The sequence below is a fragment of the Erigeron canadensis genome, chromosome 2 (genome assembly GCF_010389155.1).
Source record: "Erigeron canadensis isolate Cc75 chromosome 2, C_canadensis_v1, whole genome shotgun sequence".
Classification (NCBI taxonomy): Eukaryota; Viridiplantae; Streptophyta; class Magnoliopsida; order Asterales; family Asteraceae; genus Erigeron; species Erigeron canadensis.
Genome location: NC_057762.1, coordinates 17,437,568 through 17,463,179, shown reverse-complemented (window position 1 = coordinate 17,463,179; position 25,612 = coordinate 17,437,568). Strand labels below are relative to the sequence as shown.

The 25,612-nt window shown below is 37.3% G+C and overlaps 1 protein-coding gene across 1 annotated transcript; it reads right to left on the bottom strand.

The window, feature by feature from the left end:
• Positions 1–18,938: 18,938 nt before the first annotated feature.
• Positions 18,939–22,172, bottom strand: LOC122587796. Its single transcript, XM_043759962.1, has 2 exons — positions 20,706–22,172; positions 18,939–20,537 (listed from the first exon to the last, which is right to left on the bottom strand). Exons 1-2 carry the CDS (start codon positions 22,170–22,172, stop codon positions 18,939–18,941), a joined length of 3,066 nt encoding a protein of 1,021 aa, XP_043615897.1.
• Positions 22,173–25,612: the final 3,440 nt, after the last annotated feature.

Here is a 25,612-nt window from a genome sequence, read left to right as displayed (position 1 = left end):
AACTTGGAGTTCGACATCTCCTTCCATAGAGCATTTCAAACGGTGGCATGCCAATGCTTGCATGATAGCTATTATTATAAGTAAACTCAATCAAACGCAAATGATCATCCCATGCACCACCGTACTCCAAAACACAAGCCCTTAACATATCTTCCAAGGTTTGAATAGTTCTTTCACTTTGCCCATCAGTTTGAGGATGATAAGCAGTGCTCAAGTTAACTCTAGTACCTAACTCTCGTTGAAGACTTTCCCAAAAGCTAGATACATACCTTGTGTCTCGATCCGACACTATAGACAAAGGAACACCATGCTTCGAAACGATTTCATCTATGTACATCTTCGCCATCTTGGTCAATGGTACATCTTGCCGTGTTGCTAAGAAATGAGCACTTTTCGTCAACCTATCCACAATAACCCATACCATATCATTTCCTTTTGGTGTTCTAGGTAACTTGGTCACAAAATCCATAGTAATATGATCCCATTTCCATTCCGGAATCTCTAACTGCTGCAACATTCCATATGGCTTCTTGTGATCAGCTTTAACACGAGCACAAGTCAAACATCTTTCAACAAAAAGCGCAACTTCCCCTTTAATATTTGGCCACCAATAAAGAGGCTTCAAATCTGCATACATCTTTGTAACACCGGGATGAACTGAATATCCTGACCTATGAGCTTCTTCAAGAATCAACTCACGGTTACCATCAAGCAATGGTACCCAAATCCGGCCTTTATAGGTCTGAAATCCACGGCTATTCATTTCCATAGCAAGTCGCTTCTTCTTGCCGATACTTTCTTTATCAACATTTTCTTTCAGTAGAGCTTTAGCTTGGGCTTCCTTGATTCGTTCAAGTAACCCAGACTTAGCTTGGACAACCATACTCATCAATCTACAAGAAAAATTCTTCACTTTTCGGCTCAACGCATCTGCCACCACATTAGCTTTACCAGGATGATACTTTATCTCACAATCATAATCTTTAAGGAGTTCCATCCATCTTCATTGTCTTACATTCATATCCTTTTGAGTGAACACATATTGCAAGCTCTTATGATCGGTGTACAATGTACACTTAGTGCCATATAAGTAGTGTCTCCATAACTTCAAAGCAAACACTACAGCGGCTAATTCAAGGTCATGAGTCGGGTAGTTCTTTTCATGAGGCTTCAACTGGCGTGAAGCATATGCAATGACTTTGTCTCTTTGCATTAGAACACAACCCAAACCTGAAATAGATGCATCGCTATAAACAACAAGATCATCAGTACCTTCTGGTAAGGCGAGGACAGGAACTTCACATAGCTTTTTCTTTAACGTTTGGAAAGCCTTTTCTTGTGCTTCAGTCCACACATACTTCACTCCTTTCTTTGTCAATTCGGTCATAGGCTTAGCTATACGAGAGAAATCTTGAATGAACCTTCGATAGTAGCCCGCTAAACCAAGAAAACTTTTGATTTTCGTAGGCGTCTTTGGTTGTTCCCATTTGGAGACAGCTTCAATCTTTGCGGGATCAACTTTAATAGCTTCGGAAGAGATGACATGCCCGAGAAATTGAACTTCTCGAAGTCAGAATTCACACTTTGAGAACTTTGCATATAACTTTCTCTCCCTAAGAACCTCAAGGACGGCTCTTAAGTGCTCACGGTGCTCAGCTTCAGACTTCGAATAGATAAGAATATCGTCAATGAAGACAATCACAAAATGATCTAAGAATGGGCGACATACCCAATTCATTAAATCCATAAAAGCGGCAGGAGCATTTGTCAACCCAAATGGCATGACAAGAAACTCATAGTGCCCATAACGTGTATGAAAAGCTGTCTTGGCTACATCTTCCTTTTTGACTTTTAATTGATGATAGCCAGACCGCAAGTCGATCTTTGAGAAGTAAGAAGCACCATGGAGTTGATCGAAGAGATCATCGATACGTGGGAGAGGATACTTATTTTTAACCGTTCGCTTATTAAGCTCACGGTAGTCTATGCACATACGCATAGAACCATCTTTCTTTTTGACAAAGAGAACAGGAGCTCCCCAAGGCGAGGAACTTGGACATATGAAACCTTTGTCAAGTAGCTCTTGGAGCTAAGACATAAGCTCTTTCATTTCTGTAGGAGCCAAACGATATGGTGCTTTTGAAACAGGAGTAGCACCGGGTACAAGATCAATCTGAAATGTAACCTCACGGTCGGGAGGAATACCAGGAAGATCATCAGGAAAGATATCAGAAAATTCAGAAACCACATCAACATCTGATATGGGAGACTTTTCTTTTCGTGCATCAATAACATTAGCAAGGAAGTGGTTCTTATTCTGTCGGTTACATTTGAGAGCCTTCATCAAATTAATGATCTTCAAGCTTCCTTTCTTCTTGTCTCCATAAACTGAAATAACTTTACCATCTAGAGAAGAGAAACGCACGATCTTTTGGGAACATAAAATGTTAGCATCATGTTGAGATAGCCAGTCCATGCCAATCACCACATCAAACCCAGCAAGAGTAGTGGGCAATAACTGAACCGGAAAGGAACGACCTTCTATTTCAATGGAACAATCATCATAACCCTCTCGAATGTCACTAATAGTACCGTTAGCAACCTCAACTTCTATAGAACAATCTAGGGGAGTAGTATCTCTATCGAGCTTAGGAGCAAATAAAGTAGACACAAAAGACCTATTTGCACCCGAATCAAAAAGAACAGAAGCAGGTATTGAATTAACAAGAAAAGTACCGCTTACTACCTCATCGTTGTCCTTGGCAGCTTCAACTGTCATCTGTAAGGCTCGAACTTTTGGCTTTGGTGCAACTGTCTTCTTTCCATCATCTCTTCCTTGCGGGCAATCCTTGATGAAATGGCTGTGTTGGTGACACCTGTAACACTTGGGCTTGTCCTTGCATTCTGAAGTAGCATGACCAGTACCACCACAAGTATCGCACCTACGAGTCTCATCTGAACATGGACCTGAGTGAGGAGCCTTACAAGTACCACACCAGTTCTTCGGCTTTGCATAGTTGTTGCTTCCACCCGTTGACGATGATCTTTTCTTGAACTTTCCACTAGAACCCGATGATCCATCATACTTCCTTTTAGAACCAGATTTTTTTATCATCATTTGCCTTCACAGTAGCCTTCTCAGTCTTAAAATCATCATCCAGCTTCTTAGATTCCTTGATAGCACCTGCAAGAGTAGCATGTTGCCTACAGATACCCCGATAGCTAGCTGGAATACCATCTACATAAGCAGCAACTTTGTCTTCTTCATTAGGAACCAAGTGCTCCACAAACTTAATCTTTGACATGAACGAACGAGCATATTCGGCCATGCCTCCAACATCAGCTTTAAGAGCACGAAATTCCTTCTCGAGCAACCTTTTCTCACGGGTACCAATATACTCCTCCATGAACTTCTCCTTGAATTGATCCCAAGTCAAAGCAGACCTCACAGCAGGGGTCATAGAAACCGTAGTGCCCCTCCACCAATCACGAGCACCCTCTTTCAACATTCTAGAAGCACTCAACACCTTCTTATCTTCAGGGCAATCACATGAAGCAAACACAACTTCAATATCTTCTAGCCATTCCATACAATCAACTGCATCAAGGTTACCATAAAAGTCCTTTGCACCACATCTCTTGAAACTCTCAAACTTGAACTCCTTAGGTCGTGGAACATAACCAACGGGAATTACATTTCCTCCAGCAGTAACATTCTCAGCATGAACAACAACCCGATCATTCACTGGAGCACCTTGTGACCTTATCATGGATGGCTCAACACGGTTGGAGCGATTAGAAGCAGTATGCTCTTCCCCGTGTGAGTTGACTTCTCTTTCAGCCCTTACTTGTGCAAGTTCTTGTTCGGTTCTTTGTAGTTGAGCTCGCATAGCCCTCAATTCCTCATACATTTCAGCTTGAGTAGGAATTTGCTCGATTACTGGGTTAGCTCGTTCAATCTTCGACCTAGTTGGTTGTTCACCAGGATATGGCCTTCGAATAGGCCTTGGATTAGCCGGATTTCCAACCTCATTCCGGTTAATAGGAGCATTGCTAGTGGTAGCTCCATCAAGTTGACTAGTAGCACGAGTATTAACCATTTTGTCTACAACATAATGACGATGATTAGAGACGAATCGAGTGAGAACAAAAGAGAGGTTAGGGCCTACGTAATTGCATAAACATATCGTAAACATAATCAAGCCTCAAACCTACACTCACGCTCATCCCAACCCGTCCTAAAGACATTTAATCATAAAGCTAAAGCATTACTACTTAAGCCTATCATTTCTCATGCGGTTTAAGTCCAAAATCCAATGGTCTTGGTCAAATTTTGGTTCACTTAAACCTGGCTCTGATACCACCATGTAACAACCGTCGTTTAAAAACCTGGATTTTTAAAAACTTTGCCAAACGGCGTTTAAAATGTAGCGGAATAGATCACTTTAAAAATTGCCCCATCCATAACGGATGGTACCTTTCATAAATGGTGTTACTAATGTGCATCATCAAAACAATAAAAGTAAAATCCAAGTCATGGCACCAACATAAATGCCATCATTATTACATGCATCATAAATCATAAATAAAGTAGCCAAACAATGGCTAAGAGGTGCAGTCTAAGCATTCAATGTCTAATGTTAATTTTCTTTATTACTTCTACCCATCTCACCGAGCTAATCTTTTCCTAGCTCAAGCCTGCTTATCCTGAAGGCACAACATTTTCAAAAGAGCAAGTGTTAGCTAATAAATTAGCTAAGTAAGATAACATGATTTGAAAACATTTGCCATTTCATAATATATTAACAAAAAACGTGTCATAAGAGTTAATATCACATACAAACCATATAACACAATAGGGTCATCATATACCTAATGTGCCTAACTTTTCTTTCATATCTTTCTTGCATTACTTTATATCTTTGCCTAGACATAGGATAAGTGACTTATGCCACTTACATAGGGATGTGGGGTTGTGTGTAGGCGGTCATAGACCATACATGGAGTCCTCACACCCGACATGATGGGTAAACCATAAGGTGGTCCATCGGCGTCGTTAAGGAAAGACAATGTCTATCCAACTGAATAAATCGTTTATGCCTTTACGCATTGGTGGTTAGTTACTCCACCCGAAATATTCAAACATAACTATGCCACGGGAGGTATCATGATTCCCAAACCACGTGACCACGTACGCACTAGCTCCTTAGAACTAGCACGGGTTAAGCTTAACACAAGACTTTACATATGCTCGAGACTTATTAATTATATTAGCTTAGGCTAACTTTCACTTAAACTAATCACATAAAATCATCTTTACTTTAGGGCCCTTAAACGTGCACGTGACATGGCAATCCTATTCATATTTCTAGTGAGTAGGTGTTCAAGCCATGCAAACATTCATATAATCATAGCATTAAATCATTTCATATCACATGCATATCATCATACCGTTAAAACATACATAACTTACCATTAATCATCAATGGTAATTATACATATCCCATGAGAACCTCCCATATAATCTCATAATCATAAAAACATACAATTATATTTATTTGAGGGTTTAACTTATAAAAACTATGTTTTGTTGTACCATCAGGTGACGAAAGATGTTCTCTTACCTCGAAAACCTTACGCTTTACTTCACAAACGTCCAAACACCTAAATTATGATAGCATTAAATAATATTTATCAACATTGACCATCTTAACAGTTAACACATCTAAAATTGTACAAACTGTCATAGTATTTACCTATTAGTAAAACTAGTTTTTTCATAGCACCATGATAACAGTATTACGTACATATAGCATAAATTATAGAAATCTTCATATTTTAAAAAAAAACTCTTGACGTTGGCCACAATGTACTGATCGATGTTTATGCCAAATTCTTAACAACATGATCATGCAATTAAAATAATAAAATATGTCATAGCATGTGCCACATTAATATATCCTGGTTTTTTAGACTTTGAACAAAATATTAGTATATTCACTACTTGCATGAAATCTATATTGGGCTACACTACAAAATAGTGTTCGTCTTCCTCGCATTTAAATAAACCGCCATGAACACAATTGTAAAGTTCTATTTATCTGCTACTTAACCACAATACGTAAAATTCAGTATTATTTTGATACGTCTAGACCAAGACTTCAGGTTATAGATCACAAGAACATATTTTATACCCATTCGAAAAAACGCGATAAAAAGACGTCAACTGGATGGGACTTTCTGAAACATGTCTATGCGAATTAAACTTGACTCAACATCTATTTGTTACTTCATTACCACTAGTTTAACATACTGGCATAATCTCTAACGATGTAAACATACGTGACTACCTGCTATTTTTTTTTTTAGCGAACAACATCGATCATGTTGACTCAGAAAATTACCAGACTTGCTACCTTACGATACATATACATATACTTATGTTTACTCGCTAACTTATTTACACAGCTAGTTCGTACCTACTGATAATATATATTACAAACACTAAACTCGTAAGCACGTCGTCTATGGTTGTTCATATAAAAAAAATAATCAAATTAGTTCAGTGATTTGTACCTTGTTTATTCGATCGCAGAACTAAACCCAGAAGATCTCTTTATTATTATAATTATTATTAGATGCAAGTATAGAACAAATTTATAAGTATAATTCGGCAGCTAGCATGACCCAACAAACTCAAAAAGTAATTTTTCTTTAATTATCTTGAATCACCCAATGAAGAATACAATTAAATTGGATCGACGCAGCTTTTCCCTATTCCTTATTTTTATGGGTTTCGACGGCCACAAGGCTAGGGAAACGATATATATATATACTTTGGGTTTACGGTATATTAATTCTAATAGGAATAGATTATGTACAGTTTTTCTAAATGTACACTTAGCCCTCTAAACACTAAAAAAAAATACCATATTAACACACATACACATTTAATCACCTAATTTCATTAAGGCACATACATTTGGCGGAACCTAACGCTAACGAACAGTGTAGTCAAATAGTCAAACTTGAAAAGTTTGGGATGTTACACAACGTCTTCTTCACCAGTGTTCTCAACAACATACCAATCGTTCTATTTGTAACTTCAGTTTGCCCATCAGTTTGGGATGTTCACTGAAATATGCTACTGGACGCCCTATTTGCACTAGAACTGCACCAATACCCACACCACTGGCGTCACACTCTAGCTCAAATAACTGATCAAAATCTGGCAAAGATAATACTGGAGTTGAACTGAGCATTTCCTTCAGTGACTCAAATGCTAACTGGGCTGAACTTGGCCAGTCAAACACACCTTTCTTCAGACAGTCAGTGATTGGAGCCACTACTGTAGAGAAATTCTTGATGGACCTTCTATAAAAAGATGTCAGTCCATGAAAACTTCTTACTTTAGTGAGTGTAGTAGGAACTGGCCATGATTTGATGGCTTCCACCTTTGAAGGATCCATGGAGATACCTTCTTTCGACACCACATAACCAAGAAAGATTACACTTTCTACCATGAAATCACATTTCTCCAGTTTACGATGCAATTGGTGTTTTCTCAGTAAATCAAACACACTTCTTAAATGATCAACATGTTCAGCTTCAGATTTTGAATATACCAGAATATCATCAAAGTATACAACAACAAACTGACCAATAAGTGGTCTGACAACTTCATTCATCAGTCTCATGAAAGTACTGGGAGCATTAGATTAACCAAAAGGCATTACTAACCATTCATAAAGGCCTCCTTTGATTTTGAAAGCAATCTTCCACTCATCTCCATCTTTCATTCTGATTTGGTGATAACCACTTCTGAAATCAATTTTGGAAAACACACTGGAGCCATGTAACTCATCAAGTATATCATCCAACCTGGGAATGAGATATTTATACTTAATAGTTATATTATTTATGGCTCTACTATCAACACACATTCTCATCGAACCATCTTTTTTTGGAACCAAGAGAGCTGGAACTGTGCAAGGACTTATACTGGCTCTCATATAACCTTTGGCAACCAACTTATCTACTTGTCTTTGCAATTCTTTTGCTTCAGTTTGTGAACATCTGTAAGCAGCTTTGTTTGGAAGAACTGCCCCTGGAAATAGGTCAATCTGGTGTTCAACACCTCTTACTGGCGGCAAACCCTCAAGTAGGTCTTCTGGGAAAACATCAGTGAATTCCTTCAGTAAAAATTTCAGAAGACTGGGACTCCAGTGAGCTCCTTTTCTCCAGTACGCTCTAGCACCAGTAACATCACAACTGGAGAGCCTCCAGTTAACTCTTCTTCAACTTCAGTTTGAGAAATAAATAAACACTTGCTGGGTTGATTCCCACTAATTTTCAATAACTCATTGGGTTTTAGAGAAGTCAAAGTGACCTTCTTCCCACTTACAAATAATGAATAAGAATTTACACAACCATTATGAAATACATAATTATCAAATAACCAAGGTCTACCCAGTAAAATATGACAAGCATCCATAGGGACAACATCGTAGACAATTTTATCTTGATAAACAGATCCAATGTAAAAAGGAATAGTAACTTGTCGATTGACTTTTACCTCAGATCCTTCACTTAGCCATTGCAACTTGTATGGACGAGGATGCTTTACTGTTGGCAATTCCAGTTTCTCTACCATGTAAGTAGAAGAAACATTAGCACAACTCCCACCATCGATAATCGAATCAACACCTTGCCTTTAACAATACATCTGGAATGAAAAATATTCGCTCTCACGACCAACATTTCTCCAATATCTGCACCAACATATGTTTCTTCACTTTTATCATCATCATACACTGGTTCACCTTCTTCAGTGTCAACATCTGGTAAGCTTTCAATCTCCTTAGCAGTAAGTGCTCTCTGGTTGGGGCACTGTACCTGGAAGTGACCAAAACCATGAAACTTAAAGCATTTTCTTCCAGCTGGCTCTTTTGATCCTCCAGTTTCTTTCTCTTTGCCTCTGAAGGACTGTTGACCAGTTGTACTAGGCTTCAGAGCTGGTTGACTAACTGGTTGACTAGAACTGGAAGAAGTCTTAGTAAAAGGCTTGTACTGGACCTTCTTTTTCAGTTGCTTCTCAATCTGGAGAGCCAATATGCAAGCACCTTCATATGTCCAGATGGGTTGCAATTCTATCTTCTCAGTAATGGATGCATTCAACCCACCAAGGAATCTGGCAATAGTATGTTCTTCAGCTTCTTTCACACCAGTTCGAGTCTTCAGTTGCTTGAATTCCCTGATATACTCCACAACTTCTTTTGAGCCTTGCTTCAGATTGTTCATCTGAAGATATTGATCTTGCTTGTACGACTGAGGAACAAATCTCTTCTGCATAACTTCCTTCAATTTGGACCAGGTCTTGATTCTGCTTTTCCCTTTATAATTTCTTTCATCTTTCATATTATCATACCAGGATGAAGCATACTTTTTCAACCTAATAATGGCAACCTTAAAACTTTTCTTATCATCATACCCTTTTATCTCCATTATTCTATCCATTACCTGAACCCATTCAAAATAATCTTCAGGATTTGAAGAACCAAAAAAATCTGGTGGATCTATTTTAATACCTTTAGTATCATCCTTATGTCTCCTATGCCTTCTTCTAGACTGATTAGACCCATCATCAGAATCACTAGAGGATCTATGAATACTATCAGATCTATCACTAGGATCTGGAGATTCATCATCCCTTTCGCCCACGACACGTTCCCTATTGAACCTTAAACCACCATCTTCTAACAGATTAACAACCCTACCAAGTGTTTCTTGTAGATCTTCAATCTGCCTATCTCTCCTAGCATTATGAGCTTCTCCTAGAGTCATATTTCTTCTATAAGCCATTTATATTCAACAAAATAACACCAACAATAACAGATTTAGACAAAACAAGCCACAATCCCAACAGATCTAATCTGACCCAACAGACAAGATAACAAAACCCACGGATAAAAAGATTAGGAAACCTTTAAAATGATTGTTCCTTTGAAAGATGGTCATATTTATATATATATTGAAATTATATTTTCTGGAAAATTTCATGAAAAGATGTATTTGATGTTGTCTTGTTAGATCCATTAAAGTTTGCATCAAAAAGTGTGGTTATATAATGATAGCTTGTAAAGAGAGTTTTTGCATGAAAAGATGAATATGTTTCTATATGATTTTTATACATATTTTTCTGGAAATGTTCATAAAAAGAATATTTTTATATTGTTGAATGAAAGTATGATGAAGATTTATTGTCAAAATATTGAGATAATTGCATGTTTGTTAGATTTAAGAAAGTTGGATCTTTTGTTGGATTATGAGATGAGGCTAGGCTTGTTCTAAGTGAAAAATAGGTTAAAAGTTATGTTAATATTCTGGAAAAATTTGTAAAATGTCAAGGATATAAAGCTTGAATCAAAACTTGTTAAAATAGGCTTGAAATCGTAAACACGAAAGCTTGCAAAAATGCATTTTGAGCATACACATGCACCATAATCTTATGGACAAGAAAATATGATGAACCTACTGGAAATAATGTGTTTCAAAAGTATAAAAATCAAGTCATTTGCTGCATGGCAAGATTAAGCTCAAAAATCACCTTTTCGGGTCAAATAATCACTAACCGAAAGCACAAAATTACACATATCACACCACCACCACTCTCACGACTTGAACCATCAAAATATGATGCACTTTCTGGACAAAATGAAACAAGAGCAAAAATCCTTTTTGAAGTAGCTAAATTGCTTAAGAAATGAGGCTTAAAACGTTATTTCGGTAAACGATTTTTATGCTTAAAAGTCCTCAAATTACAAAGACACAAGAGAGGTTGAATTGATTAAAATTTTTATTGATATAAGTTGCCTAAAAGGCCTGGGATTTTTGGACAAAAGCTTTTGTGGTGATTTGTAAGAATTTTTTAAAAAATTTAATGAATTAAAAAGGTAATTAAAAGATATATAAATTAATTAATAAATTGTATAAATTATGAATCTGATCAAAATTACATAACCAATGTTGAAAGTGACCAAAAGCTACTGGGAAAAGATAATTATAAGTAAAGGAACAAGAACTATACAATTTAAAGGTAAATTATTAAGTAAAATCACTAATTAATCACTATTATTAAATAGTTAAATAGAAATGAATAAGTATAAGTATAAATCATAATATTATAAATCAAGAAGCATAAAAAACAGTAAATAATCCATATATAATTATTCATGAATTTTAAAGACAATTTAAGAACCTAAAAATACTAATAAGGAATTATTTAATTAATAAATCCATAAAATAAATAAATAATTAATTAAATATTATTAAATCAAATGAATAAAAATAAATCAGTAAAATATATCCACATACATATTATAAGAACACAAATGTCAGATATTATCATTAAACAAAGTATGCAATGGAAATTATATATAAAACAAAGTCAAACTACCGAAATTCCAATAAACGTATAAAATCGTACAAATGACCTTCACCATCAAACATCTTCCAACCAAATGATGTGAATGATATAATGCACTTGAATTCCATAATTAAACAGCAACCAAAGATGAGCAAGTCTACTAGCGTACATATCATGATCTAGTTTACTAGTTCATGCAACACACACTTACGTTGTGTATATTTGAATACCATGGTTTAGGCTTGCTTAAGGGATGACACCACTAGGCACTCTTCACGCATTTGAACAGCTCTATATCACTCTCGAAACAAGTGAGTCATAGCCCCCTTTCAAATTGTTTTATGTGTTTTAACTATCGGGGTGAAATGATTCTTGATAATATGAATATGAAATGGAATTGTCTTGTATGTTCAATGTGATAAATGTTTTATGATGAGCTTGAGTTCTGTCAACCCGTTTTCTTTCAGTACACTACTATTTACTCCGATAGTGGAGGCCTGTGTTAGATAGTTGCGCAACTAGGTTTCGTCCACCCACCCGGAGCGTAACGGTGGAAGGTTGGTTGCCTTTGTGACGACCTTCTCTTCCAGTCCGACCGGAGCGGTGTTCTAACTACCTTAAATTAAATGGTCGTCTCCATGGCGCGACCCTACTTATAAATAAAGCACTTGATTGACAGCTTGTGCTATGAAATGAAATAATATTATTTGGACATGAAAATGGTAGTAGTAGTGGCTCAAGCATTTATTCATCAAAATTTACTTGAAAATGCCCTCGTAGCTAAACGAAATCAATGTTATTATGTTGGATATTATGAATTGAACATACGGTTTTGGAAATGAATATTTTAGAAGAATACTTGGAAGTTTTATGACTCATTATCTCTAATTATATTGGAAGAAACATATGTTGTTAGTTAAAAACCTATGAACTCACTCAACTCTCGTAGTTGACACTTTTTCTTCATGTTTTTCAGGTTTAGAGCATTAGGTTCGTAGCTTGGACCGCCTCTTGGACCTTGTTTGCTTGTTATTCGGTGGACTTGTAATGCTAACAATTTGTCTTTCATTTATGGATTATGGCTATGTAATGGATTCTAAAACGTCATCTTGAACTTATTGTCTTTTGATTTCGAATGATATTTGAAACTTAATGTTGATGTTTTATCTTTAAACTTTTGTACCATGTCGTTCTGTGGCACTTCGTGATTCCGCCTTAGTCAGGGTGTTACAGAAAAATGGTATTAGAGCCAGGTTATAGAGAATTTTTGCTATAACCTACGTATTTTCAAAACGAGTCGAATATTTCTTAAACAATTGAGTCGATCATAAAGTATTCTTGTTTTACTTATGCATAGCCTGATCAACTATGCCTAATTAAAAATTTAATATGGAATGATCGAAATGGCTGTCTAAGGAATATTCAAAATGAATCTTTTGAAAATGAAGCTTTAAAACGATTCTTGGTGCAAAAGATACATAACCAAATCCAATGTTTGCATTACATATTAGAACCCTTAGTTAATACCCCCACTTGGCTAGTACTACGTTGTCTATTTAGATATAATACACAAGAGCTATGCATAAGTCGAATTCTAGTCATTTCGTTGATTCTAAATGATTATGTGAGTCGTGAGTGTCGAGTTGGTCGTTAGTAGTTTTGGTATACGTCGATTGTGAATGGTCATGTCGTTGCTCGGTCGTCAAGCTTGTGAGTCGCTGGTCGAATGGGTTGGATGTCGTCGAATGGTTAAGGTCGTCCCGTGGTCCATCAAGTCGTCTTGCTGTCCTTAAATGGTCAAGTTGGTCGTCAATGGTCGTCTAAGCGTCAAGTGGAGTCGTCATCTTATATTTTATGTAACTTGTGTAGGAAACAATATGTCGCAAAGAAGCGAGGCATCATGATCTTCCGGACACGCAAGAGACATTTACGCGTTTGTGGACATGGTCCGGGAAAGGCATGAAATACAAGAGAGCGAGGAGACGGAGCCCACGATGGACTCCCAACAGACCCCACAACGAGAGGAGGAGTCCGAGCCGATGGAGGACCCGTCAAATGGTGGTGATGCTAGGAGCGTTGCTTCTAGTCAACCGGTACGCCGCTCGCCCTCACCTCCACCATCACCACCAGCCCCTAGAGCTCCTCCACCGCCGAGACAAAATGCGGCTATGAATGTATGTGATGGACGCTTCCCAACTCATGACCCATACTTCCACCCACGCCTCCCTCGCAATCATCCTTACCATCTCGGCCCAAGACAAGCAGAGATTCCCCACCATCCCGTTTATGGAATACCCCCTCCACTTCCCGTGGGTATGACTCGGGAGAAAAGGGAACGAGTGTGGGATATAGCCGGTGGATTAAGGGATGCCCGAGTGACGGTTCGACATCAAGAAGTCATGATGGAACACTACTAGAAATAGGGCTATCCTTTACGCGCAATGCCCGTCAAGAAGAGGTCTGATGACGCGCAAATGCCCGTCAAGGAAGGACCAATCATAAAGCTTCATGACCCGCATCTGGGCGTCATCCGTTTATGACGCGCACGTATGACACGCGTTTATGACTCTCCTTTTTGACTTCCTAGGAGGGGTGTCATATAGTTTATGACCCATTTTTTTGACAAATGTTTTTGCGTGTCATAACTTATAAAATCAATTTTTTTTATTTTTTCTGTTTTTTAAAACCTGCTTATATAAATAATAAACCTGGTAATAAAACCTGATTATATAAATAATAAACCTGATAATAGTATAAAATTAACACATTTCATATATATATCAAAACCATGCGTCACCAATCCACTCTTCTCGAATCTCGTCCAAATCAACATTCATGTACTCATTGCAATCACCACCAATCTAGTAAAAAATAAAACAGCAATTTAGAAACTGTACAAGCTACTTAACAGCAAATGTTAACCACCAAACAATGTTAACCACCAAACAATGTTAACCACCAAACAAATCAATACTTTAAACAGTTAGCTTAAAACAGTTTCAGGTCTAGCTAATAACTAATAACACAAGTCCAGCCCTAGCTTAAAACAAAGCTCCATTTCTCCCAATCTAATGGCACAAGTCCAGCCCTAGCTTAAAACAGTTTCAAGTCACAATTACACAATCACAATTGAACTACTTTAAACAGTTTCAGGCCCCTCAATTACACACTTACAATCTCACCTATGCAAAAAATATGTAAACTGAATTTGCTGTGAGAATTTAGAGACTCAAAGAAAGTTACATTGCATTTCATTAAAGACAATGGCCAATATATATAGCCAAAACTGAGATTCTTATCTCATGACATTCTACTAACATCTCTCCACTCCTAAGTGCCATCATGCCTTAATAAACTAGTAGCTACCTTAATTTAACTCCTAGACATAACTTGTAACATGACTTAATTATAATGCAAAGGACAGATACTAATTAAACAAACCACATAACTATTTGAAATATTTCAAGATTAGCCAACAATCAATTAACTACTTACAGTGTGATTTTCGAGAACCCCAACTCCATGTTTAACTATTTCTTTCATAAACTTCAACATGAAGTACCCACATTCGGTGCTTCCCAGCTGACGTGGACACTACACAAGAGATATACAACATCATATATCCAATCAGTAGCATATTCTGCAGCATAAATTCAGCAACATACAATAACTAGCTTCCTCTATGTTTAACAATCAGCAACATACAACTAGTTGGATCTTGATCAGTTTCAGGTGTACTAACCAAGTAACTAACAAACTTAACATACAACTAACTACATAACAAACAGCAGCAACACAAGATAATATTCAACAAATAACTAATTACCTTAGATTTAACCCAGTTAAGTTTAGTCCTCTTATTGCTTCCAGATTCCACATCATACAATGCAATTGCCCTAAAAAGAATTAACCCAGTTACTATTACATCATACTTACACTAACAATTCTATAATTTGTATTACTTACGCATCCACTATTTGCTTGAACTGAAGATTGACGTCGCTAGTCTTTAGGGAATCAAGATAATAGCGGGTACTTGTCTTCATGTTAATCACGCCTAACACCCAATGTCTTCTACAAAAAACAAAGATCAAATTCTGTTAATTACTGTTAATTTTTATTAATTAATTTAAATGTTATCGAAATCAAACCCGGGATTGTATGGTAGTAAGACAATGTCATTTTGCTTCCTTGTAGATAACCTTCTTGCAATAACTCGACTTGCATCCTCGATATTCTTGGCCCTCGCTTTACGTTCATGATGCATGATCGCAGTCGAGGTCATGAAACAGACTCCATGATCTCTGTGTGACCCATTCTTGATTTGCTCATACAGGTACCTGTTAACAATTAACATACGAAGTTTACTGTACAGTAACTTCTTAAACCCTAGTTTTATCTCTCTATATATATATATATATATATGTATATGTATATGTGTGTGTATAATGATGTATAGATGTTTCTGTGGTGGTGCAGTTACTGCTTGTCAATCTGTATCTAATTGTCAATATACACATGTATATATATACGTATATATATATATGTATCCGTATCTAACATCTGTATCTATAGTCATGTTAACATACAAGTACCAATTTTTTATAAACTATATTTATCACTTACATGATATAAGAAGCAACGACAGCCCGCTTAACTCATCCATTGCAAATAGACTATCAAAATCATTCCAATTTAAGTACGTGTAACTGGCATGCCCAAACAAATCATCCTCGCATTGCACTTTTATGCATTCGACCTTTGCTACTTGTCCATCAACCATCATTGCAATCATTTTCAATCCCATCCTTTCCTCAATTCTTTTCCTCACTCTCCTCTGAGCTCTCGTCATCATTTTTTTCAACGGATTTCCTTGCTTAGTCACTTTTGCAATGGAGGCGACAGTTTCTACGCTTTTTCCCTTATCAACTGCAACTGTAAACATAACAGTCTCTCGTCACTAAATTAAACTCTCTCGTCACTAAATTAAACTGTACATATATGATGTTTTTGGGCATCGTACCTGTTTTTGGCATCATCACTTCTTCTTCGTTGTCGGATTCTCTTTGTCGCTTCTTTTCATTTTTCTGGTGGGTCGACCCACTGCCCACCTCTCTTTTATCCTCTTCTTCTTTCCCTGCTTCTTTTTCTTTTCTTTCTTCTTCTAATTTCCTTTCTTCTTCTTTTCTTTGTTCTTTTCTTCTTTTCTCCTTGTCAACAACAACCTTTTTCTCCTTCTTTTTGGCCACTATCTTGTTCTGCAAAAATATAAAAAAAAGTCATACTACAGATACCATTTTCTTCAAATGATTAAACTGTTTTATAAAAAAGTCTTACCAAACCAGAGCATGGAATGACTAGGTGACTCGACCAGCTTAGTAAGTACCCAATGGCATCTTTAACAGTCTCAACGAACTCCTCGGGAATTGGATTCGGTATCAAAGCTTCTGCTTGAAGAGATACGTCCACCTTAACTTCAATGTTCCCATCTAACATTATATATGAACAAATAAATATAAAATAAGTAAGAATATATATAAATATTAAATAAGTAATTTAACTTCAAATACCCGAGACATGATTCACTATGGTTCCTTTGGCGACTATATTTGAAGGATCGTTGACTGCATGTAAGCATGTTTTATCCTACAAATGTGCACAGTATTATTAAAACAGACAAGAATTGCACAATATTATTAAAACAGACAATATTTGAAGACTTATATTTGGTTCACTTGGTGCATCTGGTTCTTCGTCTTCATCGCTACAAATTTGATAATTACTTGCACCCTCTGAAGCATTGGTACTTGCACATTTTCTTCTTTCTAACTCATCTTCAACAGCTTTTAGCCGTTTAAGCATTATCTTACCATGTTCTTGCAGGTATTGCTTGACATTCCTGGGTATTAAAAAATATTGTTGCGGTGTTATATATCGACTCATCCCACATACACGCCCACGCTGTTCATCAGTACCCAGGGCCTCTGTAAGCAAATCTAGTGATCCCATTGGATCCTCTGAAAAATCCTTGTCCTTCTTCAGCATCTCCTGATTAAACAAAACATATATATATATATAACTTAACAGCTATTGACTTATGGTCAAAAGTCAAACTTTAAGTAACACTAACTAAACAGCTAACTTTGTTGACTAACTGAGAAATCTGAATACTAACTAAAAGATACCAAAATAAAACTGTTAAATATGAGTACTTACAATTTTATCGAAAACTTCTTGGACAGCTGGGTCGTAACCTCCTTTTTTCTTTTTTCTTGCTTTTTTCCAACATTCTACCCTATCAATCTCCTCTTCCCCTTTGCCGGTTTCTTCCATCTAAAAAAGTTAAAAGCAGAAGTTAAAAAGAATCAACATAAACAATACAAAAGTTAGCATAAGCAATAAATTCCATACTATCTCAGAAATAAGTCCAGAATATCCCTTTCGGCTCAAACGATGGTTGTACTTATTACGTTGACGAAGTTTTGAAGCCTTCTCACTTATTTCCTGCATAAGTATATACAATTAATATCCTACAAACTTTTTTTGTTATTAATAACTGTTTTTGGAAACTTAAACAAATACCTAGAATGAAGGCTTAGTTTTTTGTGATACAAAAACTTTCCAGTCTTTCTTTTTAACGGATGGATACTTTTCAGGAGGAGTATATAATTGCTTTTTAGCCTCCTTAGATTTAGCATCTTTTAGTGGCTTAATGTACTGCTTATAAAGATAATGTTTGAAATTTTTCCACTTTATCCTGATTGATTGGAGAACTTGCTTCCGACTGCTTTTGTGAAGTTTAAAATGTGTCTGAAACATAAAAAATGAATCAAAACATAGTTAGAATAAAAATACTAAAAGTAAAACATAGTCAGAATAGAATAATTAGGGTTTGAATTAAGGGTAAGCAAAGAAGTTTGAATTAGGGTTTAAAATAATTAGGGTTTTCATCCTGACTAAATTTGAAAAAACCAAATAAACATAGTCAAAATACTTACACTAACATATTGCCAACAAGCTTCCTTCGTTTCGTTATCTACAGTCAACCAAGAATCATAGGTTATGTTTACCATAGATCTTGCCACCAATCCCTCAAAAGTAGACAGTTTTGTTGTTGTCCTTCCAGTTGGCACACCTCTTTTATTACAAGTAACCACTGTCCTTTTTTTCGCCTTCGCTTTTATTGTCGGGCCTCTATGCGATTTGGAATCTAAATCACCATCCAAACTCGACTCAGAACCAGAAACCACATTTTCTTTGCTATCTGAATCAGAATCAGAACCAGAGATCACATTTTCTTTGCGGTCTGAATCAGAATCAGAATCGGAAGCCTTATTTTCTTCACGGTCCGAATCATTATCCGGACATGAGGCCATCTTTTATTACCAAAAAGCAACCTGTTTTGAAATAAAGAAAAATAAACAGTTATTTTCATACCATAAACTTTAAATAATAAATAATGCTTGACACAAATAAACAGTTACTAAAATAAACAGTTATTTCATACCAAAAACTAATGATCTAAAACGAATATGCTCTCATCATCCGAGTGCGTACACTTAAAATCATCGTCTAGATCTACAAAAGACAGGTTCATATCTTGTGTAGCATCAAATTCAAACACATCATCAGTTTCACCATTATTATCTCCATACTTTTGCATCCTATGTGGTGTGAAGCCAACAACAGACAGGTTCCTATCTTGTTGGTCCTGAACATATAAAACTTGTCTTGCTTGACTAGGTAATATGAAGGGTTCAGACTGTTGACCTAGCCTATCAAAGTTAACCACTGTGAATCCTAAATCATCTTTTTTTACTCCACGACTATCTACCCACTCACACATGAAAACAGGAACCGTAAATGTACGATAATCAAGATCCCATATTTCCAATATACGACCGAAGTATGTAATAGCACCGTACACCGGATTGGAGTCTTTTGCACTAGCAATCTGCATAGTATTTGCAACTACAGATACTCCACTACCTTGAGTGGTTTTAGATTCATCACGCTCTTTTGTATGGAATTGATACTCATTTACAACATACCCGGTATATTTACTAATAGCAAAATCAGGGCCCTTTGCCAACCAACGAACAGTATCACCGGTATTTTCCCTGTTAGCCAAACGCTTATCAACCTCGTTCTTAAACCAGTCAATAAACGTCCGACTATGTTGGCTCTGCAACCATGTATTATTTCGACGCGGGTTAAGATCCTTCAGTTCTGTCATATGCTGCTCTATGTATGGTTCAACGTCGGCAGTGTTTCCTAATACATAAAGATGAGCTTGATCAAGTAACTTAGAATCCACAACATAGATGGTAGCATGCGATAAAGGTTTACCAGTGCGGTTTCTTTCATCAGCACCATCATGAGGATTGCCAATTGATTTCATGTTTTCCAAGTAATCGGAACAGAATTCTAATGCTTCCTCTGCCACATAACATTCTGCCATGCAGCCCTCGGGTCGATAATGATTTTGTACATAACCTTTTAGTGTTTTCATGTACCTCTCAAACGGATACATCCACCTAAAGTGGACTGGGCCACATAACCTCACCTCTCTGACTAAATGCACCATCAAATGAATCATGATATCGAAAAACGAAGGCGGAAAATAACACAATGTTACTACGATGTCAGTTTGCAGCTTGCCTAGCTTACTAACATCAACTACTTTACTACACAACTCGTTGAAGAAATTACACAAGCTTATAATAGTCTTCCTAACTTTCACGTCTAACACCCCCTTTATTGCAAAAGGAAGAATCTGTTGCATTAGTACGTGACAGTCGTTGGACTTCAATCCATTCATCTTCGAATTATCATCGGACACGAGATTCTTGAAATTGGAGGAATACCCATCAGGCACCTTTATGTTGGACAGCGTGTGATAAAACATGCGTTTCTCCGCGCTATTTAATGTGTATATCGCAGGCGGCAGATAATGGCCCTTCACTTTTGGTTGACTTATTAACTCAAGCTTAATCCCTAACTCCTCCAGATCTTGTCTTGCATTTAAACCGTCCTTCGTCTTGCCTTGCAAATTCAGTAACATCCCATAAATACTCTCACATACATTCTTTTCTATATGCATAACATCTAACTGATGACGAACAAGCAAATGCTTCCAGTACTCAAGTTAAAAAAAGATTGATTTTTTACGCCAAAATTTCGATCTCTCATCGATAGTTTCTTTTTTCTTTTTTGGCCTTTTTTGCTGACGTGACATTTTCTTCTTTGATTTTTTATTCTTCAACACCCTCCAGATCACTTCCTTCTTTGCCTTTTTCTTCTTCCCCCATTTAGTCGTAAACCCTTCCAGATAGTCGTAAACTTCTTCACCCGATCTCGGTTTTTTCATCACACCGCTCTCTTGTTCATTATTGAAATCTTTTTTTCTTTTGCGAAAAGGATGTGTAAGTGGGAGGAATCTTCTATGCCCGAGGAAGCATACTTTTTTGGATTTTGGCAACCACTGTGAGTAAGTATCCTCTGAGCATACTGGACACGCGTTATAACCTTTGGTAACATACCCCGACAGGTCACCATATGCGGGAAAGTCATTTATAGTCCAAAGTAAGACTGCTTTTAGATTGAAGAACTGTTTCTTATAAGCATCATACGTCTTAACACCAGGTTCCCACAACTGTTTCAGATCCGCTATTAGTGGTGCCAAGTAGACATCAATACTGTTACCAGGTTGCCTTGGACCTGATATCAGTAGAGTCAACATCATGAACTTTCTTGACACACACAAATAAGAAGGCAGATTGTACGTTGCTAGGGTAACCGACCAACAACTATACTTTGCACTTAATGACTTATGAGGGTTTATACCATCCGCAGACAAGGTTAATCTCAGATTCCTGTCTTCCTTTCCAAATTCTTTCCACTTGTCGTCAACAAGCTTCCAAGATGGAGAATCACAAGGATGTCTTAGCTTGCCATCACTGACCCGACCTTGCGCATGACAAGTTAGGTCATGTGCGGTTTTTGGTGACGAGAACATTCTTCTAAATCTAGGAATGGGCGGGAAATACCAAACAACTTTTCTCGGCACTGTCTTGCTATTCTCCTTCCACCGAGAAGTGCCACAAGTTGGACATTGAGAAGCATCCTTGTGCTCATCCCAGAACAAGACACAATCATTCTCACAGGCATGATACTTAATGTATTCTATGCTTATTCCTTTCAGCAACTTCTTGGCCTCATATATCGACTTAGGAATTGTATTAGTTGAAGGCAAAACATCATTTAGCTCGCCCAATAAAGCATCAAAGCTTGTATCAGACCAGCCAAATTGACCCTTCAAAGCTTGGAATTTCAGCAAACAATTTAGTGCATTATACTCAGACCCTTCATACAGTGGCTTGTCGCATTCTTCGAGAAGTGACTTCAATAAGCTAGGTTCATTCTCTGCATATGTGAAGGCCTCATGTAGCATCTGCTTTGTGTAATCGAACTCGGGAGGTATAGACTCATTAGGGCATGGAGCTTCATCCTTAGATGAATTTTCTCCGTGGAAGGACCAAAAATTATAATTCTCATCGAAACCGTGTTTAAACAGGTGATACCGCACGTTGGAGATGGAAGTGTGACACAAATTGCTACAATTTACACAAGGACACGGAATGGCGTCGGAATTTGGGTTATTGAATTGTGCAAACTCTAAAAAGGCATTCACACCTTCCTCGTATGCGATTGATAATCTATCGGACAAAATCCAAGATTTATCCATAACCTAAAATAGAAAAAGATAACTACTTAGTAAAACAGAACCTAGTAAACTATACATGTTAAAACAAAAAAAGATAGATGCTAAAACATGTTTAAGATTTTGGCTCCCCTTCAAAGAAGAGTGTCACATACATCAAGTTGCCTTGATTGCGAAAGCCCTTAAACAAATTATCACATAAACACATAGATGCTGATCTGGAATTTCCAGCAGCTTAGCACAAAACTAGTCAGCACAAACCTAGTCAACACATACATGTTATATTGCTGGTGATACCAGCTTAAAACAAGAACACTAGCTTAAACAACAAGAACACCGGCTTAAAACTATACAAATCAATATTTAACTACATTACTACCCTAAAAATGATAAAACTACATTATTTACATTTTCACAAACACCTTAAAACAAGAACACATTAAACATATACAAATCAATAAAACAGAAAACATTAAAGCAAAAAGCATATTGCTAAATTAGGGCAATAATTACTAAATTACTACCTTAAAACTATACAAACAGCAAATTGTAAATATACAAGAACACCAGTAAAATGTTTACATTTTCACAAACATCTGGTGTGCTACATTAAACAAGAACAAAAACATATTAAATTGTAAATATAAAACTGCTACATTAAAAATCAATAAACAAAAAACATTAAAATAGAAAGCATACCAATTAGGGTTTTGAAATTAGGGCAAACTGATGGGTTTTGAAATTAGGGCAAACTGATGGGTTTTCAAATTTGTGGGTTTTGAGTGATGAGAAAATTAGGGTTTGATGGGCGGGAGTATTTTGAGAGTTTTTAGAGGGGTTTGATGTCGAGTGAAGGTTTTGAGATGGGAGAATTTAGGGCGGGATTTAATTGAGAAATTTAGGGGGGAAGATTTGAGAGGGGTTTGATGTCGAGGGGTTTGAAGATTTGAGAGGGGTTTGATGGCTGGATTTGATTGAGAATTTAGGGCGGAGGGTTTGAATTTTGGATGAAAATGGCTGTGAAAATAACTAAGGAAGATGAAAAATATGGTGGATAGTTTTCAAAGAGATTTGTAAAAAAAACACAAGTAAAATGCATAGAGAATCGTGCCAAAAAAAATGATGATTCCTATTTAGGACGAAGCAAAACGAGCGTCATCTAGAAACCTATATTTTTACAGATTATGACCCATATGTTATGACGCTTCTTAAAACGCGTCATTCTGAACAATAAATTTACTCGTTATGACCCTTTTTTTATGACGCCTCACTTTGCGTGTCATCTATTAGTGTGGCTCATAAAATGCGGGTCAAGGATAGCCCTGTTTCTAATAGTGGAAAGAGCTTTGGGAGCAATGAGACGAATGGGAGACGATATAGGCATGGCAATAGATGGAGTGCGCCGGATTTATGAGGTGATATTCATGATGGGAAGAGTACTTGCAGCGGTGTGCTCCATTGTGGTAGTTCTTGTGCTTAGGAAATGACCCTACGGATGTTTTATTCATGAACTTATTCGATAGACAAATGTTTGTACTTTGTTATGATTTTCTTGAACTTGTTTGTGGTTGTGTGACTATGATCACATGGTTGTTGGCATATGGCAATTTTGTAAACTGATATTGGATTATATGAATGTGAGCTTGATGCCTTTTTATGATTATACGATGTGTTAATCTCTATGTGTTATAGTTATGCCTATTGTAAAGTGATAGTTACAACAGGAAATCAGTTCTGACCACTTTTGGTAGAATGGCCATATTTGGAGTTCTTTGGTCTTTTGAACTGATTCCAATTGGAGGTGAAACTTAACTCATGGGGCTACATTTTATATTTTATGAGTTTTTCCCAGATCGTCCATCTTGAGCCACTTTTTCGTGCTCCAAGTTCGTACACAGATTTTGGAAAAATCTGTCTAGCAACCCAAAAACAAGATTGATACGTTTTAAGCTTACCCAATCATTTCTTATTCATAGTGATAAGTAGGTTGTGATTAAAGGAAGGAATATGAATTTAGAAATATATGTATACCTATGCATACAAATGAGGCCTTATTAAACTAAGTAATTTAAATGAACACGTGTGAGATCGAAAGTTGTGAGTCGGGTCTATGCCATATAATCCTATATACGAATGACTAAACTATGTTCTCTTTTGTAGAGACATGGCACCACTAATGACCGGCGAGGAAACAAGTGCTGAGGTTAGGCGCCAAGAGGAAGAGGCCCGAAGGAGGACCGAGCTAGCCGACCTCATTTCTCAACAAATCAACTTCGTTATGCCAACCATTGCCACCCAAATCGCGGAGAATGTGACCGCCACACTTAACACGGCTTGGAGACAAGATGGAGGAGGCAATGCCAATGATAGGAATGCCTACAAGACTTTCACCTCTTGCAACCCTATGGAATTCTATGGGACGGAAGGTCCTGTTGGTTTGCTCACATGGTTCCAAAGCATGGAAGCCATTTTGAACATCATTGATTGTGCACTGGCCGACCGCATCAAGTTTGCGGCTAGCAAGCTCCAAGGAAGGGCACTCGCTTGGTGGAACCTCCAAGTTACTACGAAGGGTCAAGCTGTGATGAATGCCTTGACTTGGGAGCAGCTCAAAGAAGAGATGAAGCGGGAGTATTGTCCTATGAAAGGAATGGAGTTAGAGGCATATGCAATTCGTTTTCATGAGTTGTGTATGCTAGTGCCTGACATGGTGAACACCGAGGCGAAGAAAGTTGAGAGGTTTATTTATGGGTTGGTACCGGAAGTAAGATTGATGGTCACGGAGGCGAACCCCGCCACACTTGAAGAAGCGATAAGTTTGTCAACAAGATTGGTTAATGACTTGGTTAGGACCGGGAAATACTCGTGAGGCGAGTCAAGTTCAAGGCAAGGAGGAGGAAGCCGATTTGGTGATCGTAAGGGGAATGGGCCGGATAAGAGACAAAAGGTAGCGAGAAACTATGGTGTTGTTGATGACAACCCCAACCCAAACGGTCGCATGCCGCCAAGGTGTAACCGTTGTGGCAACCCCCATCGAGGAGAGTGCAAGCAATGCACAACTTGTGACAGATATGGACACCTTGCTGCCTATTGTCGAAGTGGAGCAAGAGTTGGAGGAAATCCCAGAGCATGTCGTGAATGTGGAGCTATGGATCATTGGAGGAACGCTTGCCCTAGGTTGGGACGAGCTCAAGGAGGTCGTGGAAACATGAACAATAAGCGTAGGAATTTTCGAAATGTTGGCAACCGTGGGAATCAAGCAAATCAAGGAAACAATAGGAACCAAGTGAACCGAGGTAATGGGGGAAATCAAGCAAACAATGGGAATCAAGGTAACAACGTGAATCAAGGAAATCAAGGAGGTCAAGCAAGAGGACGAGTGTATGCAATGGGAGCAAATGAGGCACGTGATGACCCTAATATCATCGTAGGTACGTTTCCCTTAAATAATGTTTATGCCTCTA

Bases quoted from the DNA above. Each gene is read 5' to 3' on its own strand.
- LOC122587796 (XM_043759962.1), bottom strand. From the start codon at position 22,172: ATGGATAAATCTTGGATTTTGTCCGATAGATTATCAATCGCATACGAG. The intron at 20,538-20,705 runs GTGATCTGGAGG...GTTCGTCATCAG, and splicing joins AGAAAAAGGCAAAGAAGGAA to TTAGATGTTATGCATATAGA.